Source organism: Phalacrocorax carbo, chromosome 11 (genome assembly GCF_963921805.1).
Source record: "Phalacrocorax carbo chromosome 11, bPhaCar2.1, whole genome shotgun sequence".
NCBI classification, from domain to species: Eukaryota; Metazoa; Chordata; class Aves; order Suliformes; family Phalacrocoracidae; genus Phalacrocorax; species Phalacrocorax carbo.
The window spans coordinates 24,536,954-24,559,637 of record NC_087523.1 but is presented as its reverse complement, the minus strand read 5'-3'; the positions used below and the strand labels follow the sequence as shown (position 1 = coordinate 24,559,637).

The 22,684-nt window shown below is 58.6% G+C and overlaps 2 protein-coding genes across 3 annotated transcripts; one reads left to right on the top strand and one right to left on the bottom strand.

Annotated features, from left to right (window-relative positions):
- Positions 1–812: 812 nt before the first annotated feature.
- Positions 813–10,779, bottom strand: LOC104046973 (protein eva-1 homolog C-like). 2 transcript variants are annotated; one of them, XM_064463546.1, is made up of 8 exons: positions 10,344–10,779; positions 7,106–7,305; positions 4,193–4,316; positions 3,824–3,976; positions 3,514–3,657; positions 3,282–3,353; positions 2,838–2,927; positions 813–2,124 (listed from the first exon to the last, which is right to left on the bottom strand). In XM_064463546.1, the coding sequence occupies exons 1-8, from the start codon at positions 10,663–10,665 to the stop codon at positions 1,739–1,741; spliced, it is 1,491 nt and encodes a 496-aa protein (XP_064319616.1). In that variant the 5' UTR covers positions 10,666–10,779; the 3' UTR covers positions 813–1,738. The 2 variants fall into 2 exon arrangements, with proteins under 2 accessions (XP_064319616.1, XP_064319615.1); XM_064463545.1 differs by lacking the exon at positions 2,838–2,927 and having other exon boundaries at positions 814–2,124; positions 10,344–10,777.
- Positions 10,780–12,727: 1,948 nt separating this feature from the next.
- LOC104051461 (chloride intracellular channel protein 2-like) lies at positions 12,728–22,181 on the top strand. The gene is made up of 6 exons (XM_064463544.1): positions 12,728–12,956; positions 17,913–18,022; positions 18,462–18,587; positions 19,662–19,768; positions 20,193–20,374; positions 20,551–22,181. The coding sequence occupies exons 1-6, from the start codon at positions 12,900–12,902 to the stop codon at positions 20,710–20,712; spliced, it is 744 nt and encodes a 247-aa protein (XP_064319614.1). The 5' UTR covers positions 12,728–12,899; the 3' UTR covers positions 20,713–22,181.
- The last annotated feature ends 503 nt before the right edge of the window (positions 22,182–22,684 follow it).

Below are 22,684 nucleotides of genomic sequence, written 5' to 3'. Positions count from 1 at the left end.
CTGTCAGGGGGTACCGGAGGAAAGATGGGGGAGCAAGAAGTGAAGCCTGCAAGGTGAACACTGTGGGTCTGCAGCAGCAGCTGTTCCAGCTGTCCAAGCATGGAGGCAAGTCTGTGGTCTCAGTCCTGCCTACCATCTAAGGATTCTGGGGGCCGGTTTGAGGTGACAGCCCCCAAACTCTCCTTCGGCTCTGGCGTTCCTCAGCAAACTCCCAAATCAGACAGGACGCTGGTCCTTGCCCCCCCTCATTGGAGCAGGAGCGCAAGGCTGCTGCTTTGGCATGGCACTCGGCTCTGCACCAGGACAGCATCTGCTGTGGAGCGCAGTGGAGCTCTGGCTGCAGAGATGGAGCCAGTGGCTCCCCAGCCCCCAGCAGACCACCAATGCCAGCAGCTGGGTTAAAGGGTGCATTGATGTCCCCCACAGCCCTCTCTTGCTGTACCCAGCCCAGGCACTTCATGTGTGGTGGCAGATGGAAGAATATACCCTGCTACGTGCTAGCTCAAGAGCACTGGTGTCTGGAGCGGCCCTATCGTGAGAAGAGCTGGGTTACTGCTTCTATCCAGCCCCTTCCCACAGCACTACAGAGCCTGTGTTGCCTTTCAGAGCTGGAGCAGCCCCCAGACCCAGCCTGGCTCCCTGGCACCGTGTGACTGCCGAGAAGCCCCTCTGCATGGCATCTGGTGATGTTTGCTGCAGGATTTCTTACCAGGCAGAGTGCCTCAGGCTCAAGAGGAGGAGCAAGGGCAGGGAAGCATCGTTCATGGATTCCACACAGACTGCTTTTCCCCCATTTCCCTTCCCCAGGCTAAAAACTTATCCTTTCCCATGCTAAAACAGGCCCAACTTGTAGCTCCCCATGGCCCAGCACCAGAAACGCCGGCGGGAGGCAAGGAGCTGATCCACACAGGGAGGGCTGAGCTTTGCCACTTCCTTTTTCCTCCCTTTTCACTGTTAATGGCCGAGTCAGGAAGGGACATTGTGTCTACGAGCTGTTGCATTTATTTACCGGAAAAAGCCCTGGCAAGTTAACCCCAGGGCTCTCCTGTCAGCGGGAGAAGGTGAAGGAAAGCACAGAGCCATGAAGGGTGGCAGAGCTCCTGAATGCTTGCAGGGAAGTGAAAGCCAGCACCATGCCAAGCTGCCAGGTGCCCCAGCCCTGAGGTACATCCCCCCTGGGGATACCTGGGCTGCAACACACACAGTGTGGTAGGGCCGTGCTGGGTGATGCTCTTCCACCCGCTTTGCCTGCATACTCCCCATGTTCTGGCCATTTCTCTGCTGCCGGCACACTGCTGGTACGTTGCCTGAGTGCTGGGGGATGTTTGTAGCACCAGGGGAGGAAGCCAGCACCCAAGAAGAAACAAGACCAAACAGCCAGGAAAGGCTCAGGGTGAGCTCGGCAGAGCTGAGCAGGATTAAGTACTAGAGCTGGCTTTTTTGACCCAAGAATGGGGAGGTTAGCTTAGGGTTAGCAGTGTGTTTGTGGCAAAGGAGCCAGGGGCCCCATGAGCCATCCCGCAGCCCCTCATCACACCCAGGGACCACACCTTACCCCAGTGAGAGGTTTCCAGGCTGGTGGAGCAGTGGGTTGATGGATGCACTGGGGCTGCCGTGCTGCCACTCAGGACATCCCCTCACCCCAAGGAGCCCGAATTCTTGTGTCTCTCTGATGTCAAGATGTCAGATCCCACTTAGCCTCCACCCCACACTGCTCTCCAGCCATTTTCTTCCAGTTCTATTTGGTGGCTGATTTGATCTTGTGGATGGCGTACGGGCTCGACTCCTTGGGCATCCAGATCTCCTCCCCACTGCGGCACCGGTGCTCCACTGCTCCCTCCAAGGCTGCTGTCAGTTCAGGGCTGAAGATGCTATCGGTGGCCCGGTAGGTGTGGGTCAGGCGGCGGAAGGAGGAGTCCGAGGAGCTGTCATCGGGAAGGTCTTCGTCCTGCTCGTCCCGCAGCTTGGCCCTGCTCAGCTCCGAGCTGCTCCCCAGCTCAGGGTCTTTGAGAGCCTCCCCCACCTCCTGGAGGAAGGTCGTTTTGGGGCTGATGATGCAGAGCAGGAGCATGAGACCTCCTGAGACCCCACAAAGAAAGTAGAGGCCAACTTTCTCTGGGACGCCTGCAGGGCAAAAAGCAAAGAGAGACACCAGGGTACAAACTGCCTCTGCAGCCTGTGGGGAACCAGTGCCTGGAAACCCCCCTCTGTTGGGTACGTGAGAGGAAGAGGAAGAGGAGGGGAGCAGGGTTGCCCTCACTACCCAGGCTGCAGGGACAGCACAGAGTCTACCCCAGTGATTGTGGGAGTGTCACCCAGAGCATGATCAGTATGCACCAGTGTCCTGAAATGCCCCACTCCCCATAGGAAACCCACACTGGGATGTGGGGTAGGCAGCACGGTGGGAGGAATCATCTCGCTAGGGATTTAAATGAGTAATTTCCCCTGGCTAAGGAGATTTTTGCCCGCAGACAGGTGCTCTCCACCAGTGCCCCTGCAGACAGGGCAGGAAGGAAGGAAACCCAGTGGGTAATGCAGCCTGTTGGAGAAGGAAGGCCCATGGGCAGGACTGCAGCAGCAGCACCACCACCAATGTTGCAGGACCTTGGGGCTCGTTTAACCTCCAAGCTCCCGCCCTATGTGGCCCCCCAAATCCAGCATCGGGACTTGGTGCCCTCTTCCCTCATGGGCCTGCCAACCCTGCCGGAGGGGTCTGGGGTCTGGCTGCCTCTGAGCCAAGCCCTGGGCTGAGCAGGGGTCATCATGGGAACTGAGCCAACCTCCCAAGCCTGTCCCGCTCCCCTGGGTGCTGCGTGAGAGCCAGGGAGGGCACATACCCCAAAGGTGGGCAAAAGCTGCCAGAGAGCTAGTAAAAATCATCCGGTCTTCCCGGAGCCTGGAGAACCTGGGCCCTTTGTACCAGCCACCTGCAGCGAACAAGGGGGATGTGGGCTGAGACACAAGGTGCTCCCCAGTGCCCCTTTGTGCTGCCCAGCTGCCTGGCCCTGCCTGCCTCCTTCCCCATGCCAAGCTTCCTTCCTGCACAATCGCTCCTCTGCCCACGGGGCCCCTGCTCCCAGCAGACCACATCCCTCCAGCCCCTCAGACATGGGCACCGACTGATGGGTTGCTTCAGCCACGGGACAGCAATGCTGGGGTGGAGCTGCAGGACTCGTGCCAGTGGTGGGTGCCATGGATGCAGAGAGGCCATGGAAGGGATGGTTCACCTGGGCACAGACACAATGCCACACCACTTTTGGTGTAGCCTCCCCCCATGTTACCGTGCATGTAGTCCGAGAGTAGGAAGGGATCCGAGGTGTCAGGGCCCACCTCCTCCAGCAGCTGCTTGGGCACTGCAGGAGAGCGTACATGGAGCATCACCACCCTGCTTATCCCCAGCAGCTCCCTGCCTCCCCAGGGAGCCCCACCAGCCCTGCCTGCAAGGCACAGGGTAGGCACAGCAGGGGCTCAGCCAGTGGCCCCCACACCCCCAGCCCCGCTGGTGGCTCTCACCGCAGGTGTAGGAGACCCGCAGCTGTTTCTTCATGCCTGGGAGGCACGGGTCCCCAAAGGTGGCCCGGTCAGCAGCCACGGTACAGTTGCCCTTGCGGTGGCATTTCTTGGAGACCCTCCGCAGGGCGTCTGGCGCCAAGCACTCTGCAAAGACATGGGGCATGGATCCGCAGGCAGACCTACGTGCCCCCACCTGCTGGGCTCCAGCCAGCTGGGGCCAAGGGGCACAGGTACAGCCCGATGACATACTTGTGCCACGTTCTCTGCCCAGCTTTTGGCCCCATTTCTGGCTCAAACCGTTCTAGTGTACCTATATGGGGCCCCCCAGCATTGAGGGCATCACACTCCGGCTTGCCCCGCAGGAATCGTCCGTAATTTGCAGAATAAATGGCCAGGATGGATTTTGGTCGGCACTGCAGCCTCAGCTTGTCATTCTCACACACGGTCTTGACCCGATGATTCCCTGGGGAGTGACACTGCAGAACGTCCCAACGCATCCCGAATCACCTGCAGCCCCCTCCTCCCTTAGCCCAGCCAAGGGTCTGAGAGCTGCCAAAGGCAGGACTGGAGGAGGGCTGCGAGATATAGGAACAGCTCAGCTCCCCTCTCTGCCCCTTTCTGAGCAGCTGAGGTGGGGGAAGAGCTCATGCAGCATTACCCAGACCCTGGTCCACCTCACCTGGCCGGCACTTGTAGGAAGCAATGAGGTACTTGTGCGTCCCAGGGCACGGGTCCGGGCCAAAGACTTGGCTATGCACGGAGAACTGGCACCACTGCTGGTCCTGGCACTCAGCCAGCAGCTTCTGGAGAGCAAAGTGGGACAGACGTGAAGACGGGTGAGGAGACCAGAGGCTGTTCTTGCCTCAGAAGAGGTGACATCACCCGGCTCAGGGAAACAGCCTCTCACCTTGCAGAGGTGCCCTGTGGCTGCTTCTGCCCCCCCGCCCCCTGCCGCAGTCACCCTGCTTCATGTGTCCGTTCCTGAAGCAGTTCCTCCTCTGCCCCCACACAGAGCTTGTGCCAGCACAGGTCTGACAGTACCTGTGCCGGCATGCGCACCGGCACTGCACCATGCCGCGCGTGTGCAACGCTCGTGCAGGCGTGCACACTAACACAGCCCCACGTAGACACTGTTGACCCATATTGCCCCACGTTGCCCCACGCAACACCGTGGACACTGACATGGCTCTGCACGACGGCCACGCATGCGTGCATATTCACTTGGCCCAGTGCAACACCCGTGCAGGCGTGCACGCTGACGCAGCTCCGTGCAACACCCGTGCCCGCGTGCGCCCTGGCACGGCGCCGTGCGACACCCGTGCACTCGCGCCCGCGCCCCCGCGCCCCCGCCAGCAGGGCTCCGTGCAATGCACACGCGCGGCCACGAGGCGGGGACGCGGGCTCACGCCCGGTGCCCGGGCCGCGCCCGCGCTGGGAGCGGCGTGGCCGCCGCCGCTGCCCGCTGTTCCTGCCTGCCCGCGGCGGCCCGGAGGCGACGCTGCCAACCCCGCGGGGTGGCCGAGCCGAGCCAGCACGGGACCGAGCCTCCTCGCGCTCCTCAGTGGCTGTCAGAAGCGGAATTTGAGGAGGAAATGCAAATAGTCTCTCCCCCCAGGTTTTTCCTAAATAGAGCTGAGCCTCAGCAGAAGCCTTGCTCTCTACTCTCCAGACATCCCTTCTCCTCCAAGAGCAGCCTCCAGGCAGCAGGGAACCCAGACCCGGTGTGATCACGGTCCCTTGGGTGGAGTGGCTCCACCTCGCTGCAAACCTGAGCTGCACAGATCCTGCTCACAGACCTGCCCTTCGGTCTCCACTCGTCTGTGCTGGGCCATACCCTCCATCCTGCACTTAACACACGAGCTGTAGGGACCCTGACCTGTCTTTGCAGGGTGGTTTGTGGGGCTGACCTGGTGCCATGCCAGCACACTCCGGCTCAGGGACTGAGACATGCGGGATGCCGGGAGGGCATCTGCGGCTGGAGCAGGACCGGGCAGCAAAGCCTCGCAAGATCCCAGAGCAGGGAACTGGTCCCTCAGCTCCTGTTCCTCTTCTCCAGCTCCATGTTCCCCTTCCCCACAGGCAGCTGCACACAGCTGCTTGCTGCGGTTTTGCCCCAGCTCTAGCAAGGACCTGGAACAGGACTAGAAAAGTAGCACATGAAACCTTGTCCCTACTGAAAGACCTTCCTGCTGGCTCCCACCACATATCCCAGCTGCCCTGGGTTTGTCAGAGCCCTGTGACCAGAAGGCAGAAGTGGGTATGGTTTGGGCGTACTATGTCTGGCACAGCACTGTGCTTTGCCCATCTCACCCATTCTCCCACAGTTGGTGGGTGCAGCATCTCCCCAGCTATGGGCAGAGCTGAGTAACTGGACCGCACACTTGCAGCTGTGGCTGAGGAGCATTGCCTGGCTGAGCAGGGCTCTGGAAAAGGCAGCGACCAGGCCCCTGTGACTACAAGGCCTGCTCCTGCAGGAGGAAGGGATCATGGGGGAGCGCAGCCCCCAGGAGATGGGGCTCCAGCATTCAGCCAAGGCTGAAGTTGCTGAGAACTGGAGGGGTTTGGCTGGCAAAGGTCACGTGCTCGCTCAAGGCTTTGCAGAATGAGCATTATTTCTCTCCTTGCTTCCTCCCAGGTGACTGCTTTGATGCTTGGACTGGGCTGCTGCCAGCTGTGACAGCCAGTCTGGTCCAAGGCATTCCAAGGCCACGGATGCTGAGGCCAGCTGTGCCAGCATGGAGACCCAGAAGCCAGGGTAAAGCTGCAGGATGCCAAAGGATTACATCCCTCCCAGCTCCTCTCTGACCCATTCCTCAAGCTGCTCATGATATCTCATGTGTGGGGCTAGTGGAGGGCTGACATCCTCACCGGACATAGGGATTTCCCCCCAAACACAAAGAGGAATTGAGCAGAGCCGCAGCGTGGAGCAGGCTGCGGGGCTTTTAGAGCAGCCTGGTAAGTGCTTCCTCCAGTCAGGTGTCAGCTTTGGAGAGGTCCCTTCCCTCCTGCCAGCCCCTGCTTTCCTCCCCTCTCCCTGAGCTGGCTACTGCAATCAACAGACCCTCCTTTGGGCTTGCTTCATTAATCTGCTTCTTGGGAGCTACCAGCACAGACGGGTGCTTCTTCTGGCTGGGGAAGGGCTGAGCTCTGTGCTGACCCCAGGGTTGCACCCACAGGGCTGAGCACAGCATCCTTCATAGGCCCCTGTCTCACTTCCCAAGCCTGGCACCCCGGCTGCTGCACCACCCCTCTCCTGGGACCCAGGCCCAGCTGCTGGGGCTTTCTCCAAGCCTGCTGTGTCCTGTGGGATTACTCCAAAAGCCAGCTAAGGACGCAGCAGTGCCTCCTGCCAGGCTCCTCTAGCAGGGCTGCCCTACCTTGGGACCCACCACAGAAGATCCCATCCACCTTTATCTCCCACAAACGTCCTGGGAAAACAACCCCATGGGTGAATTCTGATGCTGATGGCAGCAGCCTCCCTTGGGGCATGGGGAGGCTGCACTGCCTGCAGCCACCCAGCCCAAGCAGGCAGCCCAGTGACCTGGGGAATGAGGGGTGTGCAGCCCAGTCCCTGGGGACCCCCGGCCCTTACCACATGAGCGGTGGCAGATGTGCACTCAGTGCTCTCCTGGGAGGCATTGCCAGGGCTGGGGCAGAGGTTGGGGCTGGGTACACGACGGCCGTAGAAGGCGCCAAGGATGCTGATGGTGGTCTTGCGAGGGCAGATGATGAGGAGCTGCTCCCCGTCACAGGTGTGGGCGGTGTGGTTCCTCAGCACCTTGCGCAGATACCCTGGAAGGGGAGAGCATGGACAGCGCTGGCTGGAGGAGACACCAGGACCACGGGGGTGGTGGTGCTTGGGCTCCTGACAGCTGGTGACAGTGAGGACATCCTGGGCAGGGGCACTTACGGGGAAAACAGGACCAAAGTGGGGCTGTGGCAGAGAAGGTGGGCTTGCAGCAAATCTTATATCCAGCATTGCAAGCCAAGAGGCTGGGAAGCAGCATGGGGTAGCCAAGCTGGTTAGCAATGGGAAGTGAAAGCTGGAGGCAGGACGACAGGTCAGAAAAAACATGTATGGAAGAATCCCATAAGGAGTAGTCAAGGGTTTAGAGAAAATCTGACTTGTAATGGACATAGGGAGGAAAGAGCAAGGATGAACCAGAGATGATCACTGGAGTTGGGGAGAGGAGAATGCTTTTTGTCATATGATGCTGAGCCATGAGCTGGAGGAGAGAAGGGTGAGGCAGCTGCTGCAAGCTCCTGCAGTTGGCTGGGTTGATATGGATCGGTGTGAGCCAACAAGCCATCATCTGAGTCCAGCTGACCCCAGGTCTCTCTGCTGGAGAAGCCCAGTGCCTGGGTGCAAGCCATTCCCAGCCCACGGCCTTTACAATGCCGGGGCGGGGAGGGTGGGGGGCATTGGCCCTTCTCTCCCTGAATTCCCAGAACAGGGTATTTCTCTCTTTTAATCCTGCCTAGTTTGTGTCCCAAACCACTTACCCTGTTGTTTTCCTTACAAGAGACAGTAAGATGGGGCTATCCTGCCCAGCCTGTAACAGGGTTTAACATGCTGCTATCAGCTCTGGCTAGAATTGGCCGTGCTGGGTGCTGGCTGAGCAAGGAAGCTGTTTCATTAAAAGCTCTGCAAGCTGCCAGGGGTGCTCTTAGCAGGCGCTGGTTGCTGAAGGAGGCTGAGGAAGCAGGATAAGCTGACAAAAAATGATGTGTAGGGTCCTAGAGAGAGCAGATTGCACCAGGCCTTTGAATAAAACAAAAGCAAAAGGGAAGCATCATTTTGAGGCTAGGAGGTGGGGACAGGGCAACCCAGTACCTGCCAGGTAGGGCCCTGGGCTGATGGGTGGGTCACAGATCCCAATCCCCAGCTGTGGGGTCCTTGGAGGGACTCTCACCCCAGCCCCAGCCCAGGGCTGGGGTCCAGGGCAGGACACGTACCCTGACCTCCAGCACAGAGCGTGTCAAACTCCCAAACCAATACAAGAAGGTGGGAGCACTGGCTCCCAGCCCTGCACTTCTCCCTCTGTCCCTCTGCGAACTGGTACCAGGCTCAGCTGCACAAAGGGCCCCTTTCACCTTCCCTGCTGCTGCTAACCCTTTGGCATCCACAGCCAGCATCCCTCCCTGGGAGACATCAGCGGATGCAGCTGGGAGCCGGCCTTGCTCAGACTTAATCTTTCCCTTGGACATGGGCAGCTGCTGGCATTTCTCCTTGCAAGCCTGGGGTGACAAAGTTGGAGGGCCACAGCCTTGTGCAAGTGAGCCCTTGCTCCTCTGCATGCTGGAGGAAAGAGGAAAGGAGAGGCAGAGGATGTGGATGGTAGCAGACAAGCTCTTTAAGTCAGGTCAAAGCTCCAGTGAGATGCAGAGTTGCTGCTTGGAGGACACAGAGCTGGATCAGCCCCTTGGGGTGCAGTGCCCACAAAGAGGGGGACAGGACAAGCCCTGTGCTGCCTCTCTCCTCGGGTTGCTCCATGTCACTGAACACTGAGGGATGTGAAGGGCATGGGCCCCTGCCCGGGCTGCCAGCCCCCATCTCTTTCCTCTGCATCCCCTGCAGCAGCTCCACAGCTGCAGCAGCAACCAGGCTCTTTGTGCAGGCTCCAGAGCCACCTGGGGCTCAACTTCTGCCTGGCACCAACTCCAAATCCACCTGCCCATCCCTGAGACAGCTGACGGTGGGGCTGCCCATACCCTGGGCACAGAGGGCTGACCCAAATCCTGGGGAGGGTGGGGGACACAGGGCAGAAACAGGGAGAAATGGGTTTCCCCAAATCCAGCCTGCCTTGGAGCAGGCACCCTCCTCTGCTGCCAGGCTGGCTGGCAGCACCAGCGGTTTGTCTTTTAAAACTGAGGCTCAAACAGCATCACTGGGGCAGAGGTTTCTCTATCATAATTTTGGGGCAGTAAGCAGCTGCAAAGATGGTGGAGGGGAGTTTTGGGTGAAACCATGGCAATGGGGCTGCAGGCAGCTTTTGCGAGTAATTCCGGTTGCCTGCCGGTGCCGCTGACTCAGTCCCCGATGGTGCGGTTGTGCGGTTAGCTCTGCCCAGATGAAATCACATCCTCTCTGCTGCGGCCCACCCGGCCACGCCGAGCTCTCGTGGCACCTGGGCCCGGCAGAGCAGAGTGGGAGGTGTGCGTGGCTGTTTCTAGAAGGTGCCTCAGAGAAATGGCAGCCCCCAGGCACTCAGCCTGCCTGCACCCATCCTGACTGTCCCAAGCACTGGGGCACAAGGGATCCCAAATTCCTGCCTTGGCTACAGCTATAAAGCTGCCCCCATGGAGAGGATCTGGCCCTTGCTGTGCCTTGTGACAGTGCACCCTGCTCATGGGTGGCTCTGGCTGGGGACCAGGCAGAGCTTCAGCCCATCTCTCTCATCTTCTCAGAACAGCAAAGGCTTGCTGGGGAGCCCTGGGTGTTCCAGGAGCCTTCAGCTCCACACACTGCCTGGCACTGAGGGAATAAGCATCCCAGCCAGGGCGGGTCTCAGGAAAGCTCAGGGCTGTCTTAAGATTTGGGGGTTTTTTTTGCATTTCTGCCTCCAAATTGTCCAAAAGAGCGCAGCAGCGGCGGGGAGAGCCGCTCCCTCTCTCACACCGGGGCTGCAGGATGTGCACGGCGTGTTTTCAGGTTCCAGCCCTGCTGTGGGGATAAAAATAGCCCCAAGTTTTATGGCAAACTCCCTCTGGCCTGCACAGTTTTATGCCTCACTTGACCCTACCCTGCGAACCCAGCTGTGGCTTCAGCCTCCCCTCACACCACCATGGTCCCTGGCATCCCTCATTGCCCTGCCCATGCCCCAACTCACCGGAGAGCTCCGGGCTGGCCTCCAGCCCCACAGCCAGGCAGAGGAGGACCAGGGCTGCTGCTGGACCCACCAGCCTGGCCATGGTGCAACCGCTGCTGGCTCTGCTGCGTCCCACCAGGCAGCCTCCACTGGTCTGGTCCTCGGCAGCGGCTGGCGCTGGCAGTGCGCGGGGACAATGGCTTGCTTCTCTGCCCTGCCAAAGTGCTGGGCTGGGCAGGCGCCTGTGTACCCGCTCTGTGCCTCCTGCCCAGGGCAAGGGGCTGCTCTGGACAGCTGGGACACTCTCAGCACAGGGACACCTCCCACAGGGAGGGAGGGACATGTTTTCAAAGGCACTCCATGGTGGGTGAGCGGGTGCTGTGCCTCGGCATCACTATCACTGGCAGAGGAACCAGCAGCCCCTTCCCTCCCGCCTCCATTCCCCCTGAGCAGAGGGATGGGGCTTGGCGAGGTTTCCAATGTGCCTCCCGCTTTCTCACGGACGCGGTGAGGCAGAAATCCGGATACACATGTGCTGTAATCTCCATCTCAGCAAATGTCCGGCCATTCACCGTTTGAGGAGGAAGGGAAGGGTTGCCTGTGCTGCCTCCCAAGGTGGCTGTTCCTGCAGAAAAGGCAAACGCCCTCCCTGCAAACACCACAGGCGGGGACCTCTTTGGTGCCGCACTGCTGCCCCCACAGCCTCTGCAGGGCCAGACATCAGGCACTCCAACATCCATGAGGAGGGCACCCTGCTGTCCCTGTGCCCCCTGCCCTGGAGGAGTTAAATCCCTGCCTGCTGCTTCAGCTGGCAGCTTAGAGGGAAACACAACGGGCGGGAGCTGCTCGCTCTGCCCTGGGCTGAGGTCAGCAGAGAAGGGCAGTGCCAGGAGCCGGCACGGCTCCCTGCAGGCTCCACATCACTTGGGGAGGGGCAGCAAGGGGGGGACTGGGGCAGCAGCAGGGACTGGCACACATCATCCAGGGGTCCACAGTGGGAGATGGGTGGGGGGAGCAAGACGGGCACCAGGCTTGTGCTGAGGGTCCTGTTGAGTGGTCTGAGTGCACTTGGCACTCACAATGCCATTAATTCATCCCTCTTGCTTATGAGAACATCAGGCAGAGTTTCCTGTCCTATTGGGTGGAGTTTCAAGTGCTCCAAAAGCTTTCATGGGACAGAAACAAAAATACACCCCCAGGCCCCCCGTGCAGCTGCCAGCGTAAGCACCACTCTGGGCTGTGCAGCAGTACCCAGGAGAAACTTCTCCCTTGGGGGGGGGGGCTCCTCTAGAAGCCTGCAAAATCATTTCCCAGCCTAATTGCCTCAGGGTGGATGCTTTCTTATCAGGGTTTGATTATTTTTAGGAAAGCCTGAACCTACCCGAACTGGCAGGGGGCCTCGGGGAGGTGGGGTGCTGAGTCAAGTATTCAGGATCCCTATTTTGTGCAAAGATTGGAATCAGCTATGGGGTCCCAAGGTGCGAGACAGGACTTGCACCAGAGAAGAGTTAAGCCTGTGGGTGCTGGGAAGCTGTCTCCGCTGGGATGGCAGCCAGGACGATCTGACGATGAATGTATCCCTCCCATGCTGGGGAAGAAAGCAAGACGGTCATCCTTCCTGTGAAACAGCCCAAATTCCAGGAACGGGGCCCTGCTGGGGGTGATCCCTAGAAACATCCCTTCCCATCACCCTGACATGCACCGCCCTGGCTGGGCTACTGCCAGCAGCACTCTGGGGTTCCCCACTGCACCCTGACATGCTCCAGCCTCTTTGCTTTCCCTCCCCGACTGTTTTGCAATCCTTCCTGCCCAAGATCTGCACCCTGGGAGCGCTTGACCAGCTGCAAAGAGCCAGTGGAGGCAGCCAGGCTGCCCTGCTCAGCTTCCCCGAACCCTCGCCCTGCTCGGCCCCCAATCCTTGCAGCAGGGGGTGCTCAGAAGCACCCACCCGAGGGGACCCCCCTGGGGTGGTGGGCAGCAAGAGGAGCTGTACCATCCCTCCTGGCAGTTGCCCATCGTGATGCAGCAGCAGGAGGGGGGAAGGCAGTGGGAAGGTCAGCTCGGTTCACCCCAAAGAGATAAAGAAGTGGTGAACTCTGGGGCACTGGTGTCCAGGCACAAGGGTGGGAGGATAGCGAAGGGGCAAGACCAGACCAGAGCAGCATGAGAAGTGGCAGGCGAGACGCTTCCTCTGCAAAACCTCCCTGCTCCCAGCTGGGAGGTGACAGCGGCAGTGCTGGGGCTGCCTGGGCCGCCAGCCCACTGCTTGGAGGCACTGGAGCAGCGCCTGGGCGGGTGCGATAGACTGGAAGGGGACCCGTGGACACATCCAGATAGACCCGTGCTGAGTCACGGCTGGGAGGCCCTGCAGCTTCCCCCTCCCCGCCGACAGGTCCCGGCACACGCCCCATCGCTCCTCCCCACGTCAAAAGGAAGGAAAGGGCCCCTCCGCGGGGTGTGAGCACAGCCGAGGTGCTCTAGCCGCCAGCCCGCCGAAAGCCTCCCCTGTTGGTGCTCCGCAAAGAACCAATTCACCGCAGCAGTGAGCAGCCGGCGGTCCCTCCCCACGCTGCCAGGATGGAGAGTCGGCAGCACAATGCCACCAAGGAGCCTGAGATCGAGCTGTTCGTGAAGGTGGGTCTCAGGGGGGGTGGTTGCTTTTTGGCAGTTCTTCTCAGGCTCATCCTCATCAGACTCCAGCTGGGCTTAGGTGCTGAAAATTTGTGGGTGTCTTCATGTTTTTAGGAGGCTGGAGATGGGTACCAAATTTGGGATTGCTCGCCATGAAGGCTGGGTAGGTAGGCAGCTGGAGGAGGGGACCAGGCACATGGTGGCCTGAGGACTGCTGGGGTGTCACACCCAGTATCCTAGAAGATGCCCTGGTCTTGTGGAGGTTGCATACCCTGGGGGTATGCTCCCTGCCGGCAGCTAATGTAGTGAAGGAGCAGGCACACAAGTGCCTCTTGAAACCCAGATGAGACAAGCCCCAGCCTGGGAATAGCAAGCAAGAGGGCTGAGAGCCGCCACTTCAGCTTCTTCTGCAAGCCAGTGTTGCGAAACAGAGTGTGGACAGCTTGAGGAGCCAGCATGGGTGCCCATGTGTGGGCGGGATGGGGCGGTTTCGGAGAGCAGACCGGGGGGATTATTTGCTGGAAACGGTTTGGGTTTCCCCCCCCCTCCCCCGCCATTAAGCAATTTTCCAAACACTTCCCTTGGAATATTTTAACGCTCAAGTTCAAAATATCTGCAGCGGACACGTGGGGTGTAGAAAGAGAGGAGCGGAAGCTGGCAGCTGGTAACTGTGTGTGCCAGCAGCGATGCCAGTGGGGCCCCGGGACACACTGTCAAGTGACAGTGACCAGAAGGAGCGATGCCTCCCTATGCCACTACATCAAGGTTTTAAGGGCAGTTTCCCTGCAGTCACTCAACCCTGTGGGTTTCGCTTCTCTCCTCCTAGGACAGCTCAGTGCCCAAAAGGACCGCAGTGCCCAGCTGCAGATACTGGCTTCCATGGCACAGGCGCCCAGCAGAGTTGGGCAATGTGTGGCGCCTTGCTTGGGTCGTGGTCAGAAATATGTCTTGGAAAGGATTATCTGAGCCTTCGCAGGAGGGATCTCCTCCATCCCCTTGCCAAAACTGTGGCCATGGCAGTGCTTGCCAGGCACAGAGCTCGGCTTAGCCAAATCGGACAAGTGTATTTCTTGGTGAAAGTAATTTGGATTCCGTTCTTGGCACCACTTTTTCCCCGGGATGGCTCAGGAGAAGAGGAAAATGATACATGAGGTGACTGCAATGGTGGCAGCACCTTCAAGGGGGTTTTCAGGGGGAAGGGAAACAGAAAACAAAGCTGCAGCGTTGTCAGGACTTCCCCTATGCCTTAATTTAGCGCGAAAAAACCCTTCTGGCTTGTCTGTTAACAGACGAATTGATGCTGTGCCTCCTCCTACCATTAAGGACCCAGTTTTACCAAAGTCACAGCAGCTCTCAGCTGCAGACAGGCACTCCCTGTGCCATTGGCACCTCACACCTCCTGGGCTGGGGTCCACCCTGAGACACAGCTGCCAGATTAACCTGCCATAGCCATAAATCATGGGGGGCGAGCCTGTCCTCCCCCAGGCACCTACGGGCACACTGCCGCTGCCAGGCTTTCACTTTGCCAAGCACTGAAGTTATCTTGGCGAGGACGGGGAGGGTGCAAAGCAGCTCCCGCATTGCCTTTGGGTTGGGGCAGGCGGTCGCCAAAGGGTTGGCAGCATCTCACCCTGCCATGGTCCCAGTGAGAGCATCGTCCCACCAGCTGGGGTGCTCTCCCTACCTGGGAGGAGGCTCTGCCCCTTAGTCCCACAAGGCATTCAGCTACCCTAAGTCTGCTTCCCAGCTTTCAGGGTGGCTGTAGGAACAGTGGGCAGGTCCCGGTGGGTGTTGAGTACTTAGCAGTGCCCCAAGCATGCACAATGCTCTCTCCACCCACTGCGTTTCGTGTTGTTTCACCGAGGGAGAAACCACAGGAACTGCTAAGTAACTTTGGGGTTTTAATGCCTCATGCAGCCTCATGAGGCCTCAGAGAATTGGGTCTAAAAACCAGCACCTTCCTGGAGACGCTGCGCTAGCCCACCCTGGGTTTATCCATCATCCAGAGGGGAAAAGAGTGAGGAAAGTCAGTTGGAGGAGTCTGCAGGCTCTGCACCCCCTGTCCCAGTCGTTCCTGCAGCCTGGGGAGAACAGGGGAAGAGGCTTTCTCCAGAGACGGAAGCGAAGAGCAATGACTTCCCCACTGTGCTGCTTGTCTTTTGCTGGGGCGGGAGGGCGTGTGGCTATGAGTCTCCCCAGACCCCTTTCCCCTGAGCTCCCCTGGCTCCTGGAAGGCTCTCCCCACGGCCACGAAGGTGCCAGCAAAGCCACACCAGAGCCTGGTACCCCCACCCAGCAGCGCCTGAGCTCTGGTGTAGCTTCTCTCCACTTCCTCCAGGTAAAGATTTGGCTCTGAGCATCCTAGGATGGGCCTGGCTTAATTTTTTTTCCCCTGCAGAGGCCATCCTGGTTTTCCTTTCAGTCTAGTCCAAAATTCCCCACCTCCCTATTTTTAGAAGACAAGGGGGAAAACCAGCCTGAGCTGCTCAAAGGCTGGAGCTACAAGGCAGGCATAGAGAAGCCTGAAGCAGGCAAGCACAGTTTGAGCCCAGAGCAGCCCCAGCGAGGGACATCCTGCCCACCCGACCATCCCCTCCAGCACCACCTTTGCCCCTTGTGCAACTCCACCAGAGCCGCTCACTGCTGCGGCTCAGACAACAGCTCCCATGGGGCCAACAAGATAAATTGCACTTAAGCCTCCTCACTCCCAACCTTATGCTGAGCGAGGAAAGCAAAGGAGAGGGGAGACAGCTGGCTGCCCTCTCCTCTGCCACCAGCAAGGGCCGTCTCAGGAGAGCAGGGAGGAAAGGATCAGTCCTCATGCTAGGCAGCCACAAAAGCACTTTCTGAGCTGTTGTTGTTGTTGGAGCTGCTCCAAAGGGTGGCATTAGTTTTGGCTTGTAGGTGCCAGCAATGACAGAGGGGAAGGGGAACAGAGGTGCCCTGCTGTCATGCCAATGGGTAGACCTTGTTGCTGGTTTCTGACTCTCCCCTCCAGCTTCCTCACAGAACACCCAATACACAATTTTACCCATTACCAAAGAAGCCTTATTTGTTATAAGCTGATACACCAGGAGCATTTCTTATTAATAGCCCGCAAAAAGCCTCACGTGTGAGTTCAGCTTCACTTCTGGTTATACCCCAGAGAATCAATATATTTCTCAGTTCCTTTTTCCTTTCTCAGGAGCATCGTTTCATGACAACTAAGCGTAAGAAATACTGCTTAAAAGTAATTTTCATTCCTCTGGAAGGACTAAAAGGTGTTGGCATAGAGGAAAAGCAGACCACCGCCTCCAGCTGACCACTCAGAGTGTCAGGGTTTTGTTTTGATCAGTTTACAGTCTCCCTTAGGGTGAGTTTGAGGCTGGTGTATGTCTCCTGGAGAAGCTGAGTATTCCAGAGGCCGCAGGTTTCTGGGCACCCGTAGATACAGACAGGTGACTTGTAGCACTTACCTCCAGCCTGGGAGAGCCAGGCACAGGTCTCTGTATCTCCTGCTAATGAAGCATCCTCATCCATCCTGTCTTGGGGCCTCAGTGAGGTGCAAGATCTGGAGCCACCTCCAGCTGCCCACCCTGGATGTTATCACTGCTACTTGACTTCTGCACCACCAGATCCTCCCAAATCTCATCACCTGCCTGCTTAGCCTCTGAACTTCAGCTCACCAGCTGATATCAAGGCTTAGCACAGAGCTGCAGGGTACAAGCCATCCCACTGGGGCTCTCATGCTGACACGGGCTGCTCCATGGGAACAGCATGCCTCTGTGAAGGAGCTGGTGTGAGCTGCGCTGCTCTTCCCTGCAGTGGCAGGACTGCCACATGCACTGGAGGACCATGGTTCATATACAGCTAATGAACTAGTTAAATCTCTTAAACAAGTCAAGTTTCCTGGGAGCCATTTTACCTCTTGTACCACAGCATGACTGACTTCCATCTCTGAGGAGCATCCATACCAGTTTTCACACACTGGGGGAAATCTGCCCCATTTCTCTTGGCCAAACTCCTTATAAGTAGTTTCAGTCCTTTTTGCAAAGGATATTTTCAGCTGCTACATAGCAAGGAAATGGCCTTCACTCCACCTGCTGCTGCTTTCCCTTGGGATTGCTGAATGGGCATCAGCTGGGTGAGACCCTGATGAGGGAGCCCTGGTGGGACTCAGGCAGGTTGTCCAAGCTCCTCACCTTCCTGTGTCCCCACTATTGTTTGACCCCATCCTGGTCACAGCGCAGCCCCCGACTGCTGAGAGGTCATGGCTGTGTCCATGCAGAGGGGTTGAAAGGGACTGTCTGCACATGATCAAAGCTTTAGGAGCTGACACATGGCCCATTCCCCACTGATTCTGGGTGGGATGTCAGCACGAATCCAATTCTGCACAGCCCCGCCACCTCCAGCCCCTTCTCATTCCTGAGGCTGAGGAGGCTGCATGGGTGGTTCTTGGTCATCATCAGCCTGGGAAGTCATGCCTAAGTTTGTTAAATGCACATAAAACCGGAGGCAGACACTAACAGCACACAAAAACAAACTGCTCTTTTCCTGGCAAACATGAGCACATTTCCCTTCTCGCCGCCCTCTCCAGCCTGGCCTCCCAGCCAAGCGGGCCCTCCCTTCCTCCCCATCCATCAGTAATCACCCTCCACCTCCCTCCCCTGCCTCAGTTGTCTCTTCCTTCTGGCTTTATCTCACATTTCTGGGAAGGATCTGACCCAGGGCATCCTGAGGATGCTCTCCGATGCTTTCCAGTGGCAGTCGGGCCACAGCTCACAGAGGGGATCCTGCAGCTGAGCCCCCCGGTGCTGGGAGGGGCTCCCTGCAGCATGCAATGCTGGGGTGCCAGGCCAGGCCCTCCATGTGCCTTCCTCCTGAGACCGGCTCTGGTGACTCTCCATCTCCAGGCACCCCATCTGGGCTGGGTGAGCCCAGCCAATGGGTTAAATCCTCATTTCTCTGCTTTCCTGGCAGGCTGGTCTGGATGGAGAAAACATTGGAAACTGCCCCTTCTGCCAGCGCCTGTTCATGGTGCTGTGGCTCAAAGGGGTCAAGTTCAACGTCACCACAGTGGACATGACCAGGTGAGGTGGCACCAGAGAACAGGCCGGTGCTAACAGTGGGGCAAAACACCCCTGGCTTTCCTCCCTCCCACCTACACCGCAGCCAGCATACCACCACGAGAGGGACAGGAGTGACAGTCCCTGTCCGCACACTGCCCATTGTACAGTGGGGTGCAGGGGGTGGGCCAGCACGGAGCTCCAGCCACGTGCCAACACGTGCACGGCACAGGGACCCCCTGTCCTGCTGGATGCAGGTACGAGTCTGAGGTACCGCAGGGCAGACCGAGAGGCTGGGGGGTACTTCTCAGCCCCCTAAACCCAGCAAAGTGTACAGGTGGGGATGTTCCTGGTACTGTGCCCCCTCCCATGCACCCACCTCAGCCTTGTCTGTTCACCCCTGGGCAGCTGGTGGATGCAGACATGCTGCAGGCTCTGAGCCCACTTATTTTCTCCACTCCAGGAAACCTGAAGAATTAAAAGATTTAGCACCGGGCACCAACCCACCCTTCTTGCTGTTCAACAAGGAGCTGAAAACAGACTTCATTAAGATTGAGGAGTTCCTGGAGCAGACCCTGGGCCCACCCACGTAATTGCTAGCTTGCTCCTTCCCGCTTTTGGGGCCTGGCAGGCACACCACAGCATTGCGTAGTGCTCGGCAGATTGGGAAACCAAGGCAGGGTGCTAGGAGGTGCCTGAGAGCAGCTCGGGGAGGGGGCTGGCTCCTCACCCAGCATCCTGAGCTGTGCTCTGCAGGGCCGGGGCTTGTGATGCTGAGGGGCTGTGTCCCCAGGGGAAGGTGGTGGGTGGGGCTGTGAGGGGACTGGGATGGGCTGGGGTGGAAACGATGGAAGGAAATGCACTGGTCCCCTGGAGCAGGCAGGGCTGGGGGTGAGATGGAGAGCGGGGGAGGACCCTGCAGGCGCCAGGACCCCCGGGAGCTGGTGGTTTTGCAGGTGACTGCGGTAGTTAGTGTTGAGGCAGAGGGGGCACAGGAGACCCCCTTTGACTGCTTGTATCCAGTGTGCTCAGCTGATCCAAAGCAAATGTCCTTGCTTGAAAGCAGCAGCACAGCTAGCCCCAGGGGCTGCTGGGGGGGTGCGTGCGGCCCCCCCTGAGCTCATGCAGGGCACTGCCCACAGCCTGACAATCCAGCCTGCCCCATGCCCTGTGTGGCTGGAGGCCTCACACCACGTGCAAAAGAGGAAGCTTCAAATGCATTTGTCATCTGCCTCCTCGGAAGTGTCTGCCCTTGCAGTGCACCCTGGGATGCATCAGCAAACAGGAGACCGTTACTGAGGAAGTCACGGGAGCCTCTGGCTTCCTCAGACCCCCTACCATGCCAACATGCATCCTCTGGGCTGGGCCAGGTCTGCCTGCAGGCAGAGCTCTGCTCCGGGGCTCTGCTGCCACCAGTGTCCCCAAAGCGTGGAGTTTCTGCCCTGTGATTTTCCCCAAGCAAACACCCAAGATAACACAGCTCCCCGCGTGGCAGCTGCAGTAATTTAAAGCAGCGCCATTCTCCCACAACTAGCTGAACATCACCTGCATCCTCCAGTACCAGCCCTGGGCACCATGGCCCAGGAGATAATGGAGCTGAGGACCACGCAGCTGAATCTCTGTCTCCATCCTTGTCTGCACTGACACAAGTGTCTCTTTAAAGGTATCCGCACTTGAGCCCCAAGTACAAGGAATCTTTTGATGTGGGGAGTGACATCTTTGCCAAGTTCTCTGCGTACATCAAGAATCCGCGCAAGGAAGCAAATATCAGTAAGAAATGCGGGTGGGGGCTGCAGGGCTGTGATTTGCCATGCTGGGTCAGGGGACATCCTTTGTCTGCAGGCAAATCCTGCCACGGGTTAGGGTTCCTGCTGCCTTCCCCACCAAAGCCTCCTTGGCAAGCAGAGGAGCGAGCAGGAAGGGTGAAGGTAGTCCTGTGCCCCACCGGGCTAACAGCCCTGTGTGCAGGTGCTGGGGAGAGCGGGTCCCGGAGGGGCGCATGGAGTGATGCTGCTGGGACCCCCTGGGAGCACAGACTGGCCAGCGTCCAGTGCTGTGCACCACCGGTGTGGCCCTGAGGGCTTTGTCCCTGTATGCAAAGCCTGGGAGAGCCTCGGCCACCCTATACAGCCCTGGCCTGTGCTGCGGAGCCCGGGGCACCAGGCTAACTGCAGTAGTTTCCCTGCCCACCCAGATTTCGAGAAGGCCCTGCTGCGGGAGTTTCAGCGGCTGGATGTCTACCTAAACACTCCTCTCCCTGAGGAGATTGACCAGGACAGTGTGGAGGACATCACCGTCTCCAAGAGGAAATTCCTGGATGGAGACCACCTGACTTTGGCTGATTGCAACCTCCTGCCCAAACTGCATATCATCAAGGTAATAGCACTGGCTCCCAGGGCCAAGGTGGGGGCACCCACTCCAAGAGGGGGTGACAGGGTGCGGTGATGCAAACAGGAGGCTAAGGGACCTGTCTTTTTCCCCTTCCCCCAAGCCAGAGAGCCAATCTTCCCCAGCTCTGGGAAGTCTCAGCCTCCTCCTTCTCTCCTCTCTAGATCGCAGCCAAAAAGTACCGCGACTTCGAGATCCCAGCGGACATGACAGGTGTCTGGCGCTACCTCAACAATGCCTACGCCTGCGATGAGTTCAGCCACACGTGTCCCGCAGATGAGGAGATAGAGCACACCTACGCCAGCGTCGCCAGGAAGATGACCTAACCCTGCTGCGGGGTGCGCCGGTAGTACTGCCCCTCACAGAGCCCTCCACCTCCGCAGTCCTGACACAACCAAACCCTGGCCGAGGGAGGGACTGGAGGGGGTTTATGGCATCGCTACCCCCTGCCTTTCAGAAATAGTGCCTTGCTTGACAGTCCCCTGCCGCTCCCTCCTCCTCCTCCGCCAGCTGGCTGCAGCCCCGGTGCGCCGTCAGCGCTGACCACATGTATGGACCAGTCCCTGTGTGGCTGCAGTGGCGACTGCATCCCTACTGCCCGAAAATGGGTCTCATGGTCTGTGACCACGTGTCATGGGGAAAGCCAGGTGCTAGCCTTCCGCAGCAGCGCTTTGGTGGAAGAGATGAGGACTCCCCCCAATGACTGGGCCAGCCCTGCCTCTCTCTCTGCTGCTGGAGCTGCTCTGCTCTGCCAGCCTTATACAGTCCCAGCCATCCCATATGCTCGGGAAGAGGTGTCCTGGGATCCTAGTGCATCACCTGGGCTGGAGCTCTTGGAATTTGCCCAGTCGCCCTTCTGCACAGCACCCCGCAGCCTGCATTTGGGCAAGCCTTCTCTTCCACCAAGGCATTCAGGCTCCATCAGAAGACACTGAAAGACCCTGCCCCCGGTAGTTTATTGCAGTGACAAATTGTTCTCACTGCTAGACAGCTGTAATGTGTATTTAGCTCTCTGTTAGGACATGGGGGCGGGAGGATGCTGGGGAGGATGCCTGGTGCAAAAGTGCCAGGACCTGCTGTGGAAGGGAAGGAGGGGTGTGGGGACTCGTGAAGGGCTGAGGATGGAGGTGACCCAGGGCCACATGCTGCTGCTGCAAGGTCCCACCTGGCTCCTGCCTTGCAGGATACTGCAGGAAATGCAGCCATGTGCAGCTCCCACTCCACCACCCCCTCCCTAGTCCCCACCAACACTTCAGGTGCCTGACTGGGAGGCAGAGGCATGGGGTAGGGTATCTGTCTGGTACTGCAGTACTGGACAGCCTAAGAGAGCAAGCAAAAGCTGCTTTGCAAAGTGCTGTGTCTGCAGGAGACACATGGACAGGTTTGGTGCTCCCTGGCTCAGTGTTGTGCCTTCTTGTCCAGTGTTGTTGATGCAAGAGGCATCAAAGCGTCTCTTCATACCCATGACATGCCACCTTCCCCCATCTGATGCCTCCAGCTCCCCCCAAGGGCTCCTGCCAGTGCCTGTGAATTCAGACACCTCTCCCCAGCTAGCCCCACGGGCAAAAAAATACTGTACAGTGAGTGTGTTGGGTCCTGTGGGGACACAGAAACAGCAGACCCCTCCTCCAGCCCTCACTGCCACTTCCCTCTTTGCACTAAAAGGTGTGTCCTTGCAAGCCTGCCTCTGATAGCACTGGGTTTGGGGACTGGTTTTCTTATTAATGACTTTTGGTTTGTTTGGTATTTTTTTTTAAAAAAACCAGGAACAGCAATAAACTATATTTTAATATGCCTTGCTTGTGTACTGTCAGTGCACAGGCCAAAGCCACTGGGCATGGATGGTGCTGCAGTGGGTGGAGGGGCCTTCCCCACAGTGGAAATGCTTTTGAGATTTAGCATAAGTGAAGCTATAGTCCCCAGCCTCTGCTGCCCTGGATCACTGGGATGCACGTGGCAGCTCCTGCCCTGCCTGCAGGAGAGATGTTCCCTACCTGGGGCACGTGCACTGTGATCTACCCGTGCCATGTATGCAGCGGTGGGAGGATGCAGGACCCTGCACAGTGCAGGGATAGAGTAACCACAGGATGCTGCTCCGGTGTGATGGGTTTATTCACTCCCGCTGGCAGCCAGAATGTCCCTGCCAGGCCACGGTGGCAGCTCTGCCTTGCCTGGAGGTCTGCTGGTATGGGAGAAACACTGTCCTGCACCCTGGATCTTCATGGAACTCTCCCCCTACCCCACAACACCCCTCCTCTGCTGCAGACCATCTCCCCCTTTCCCCACAAGGGACTGGAG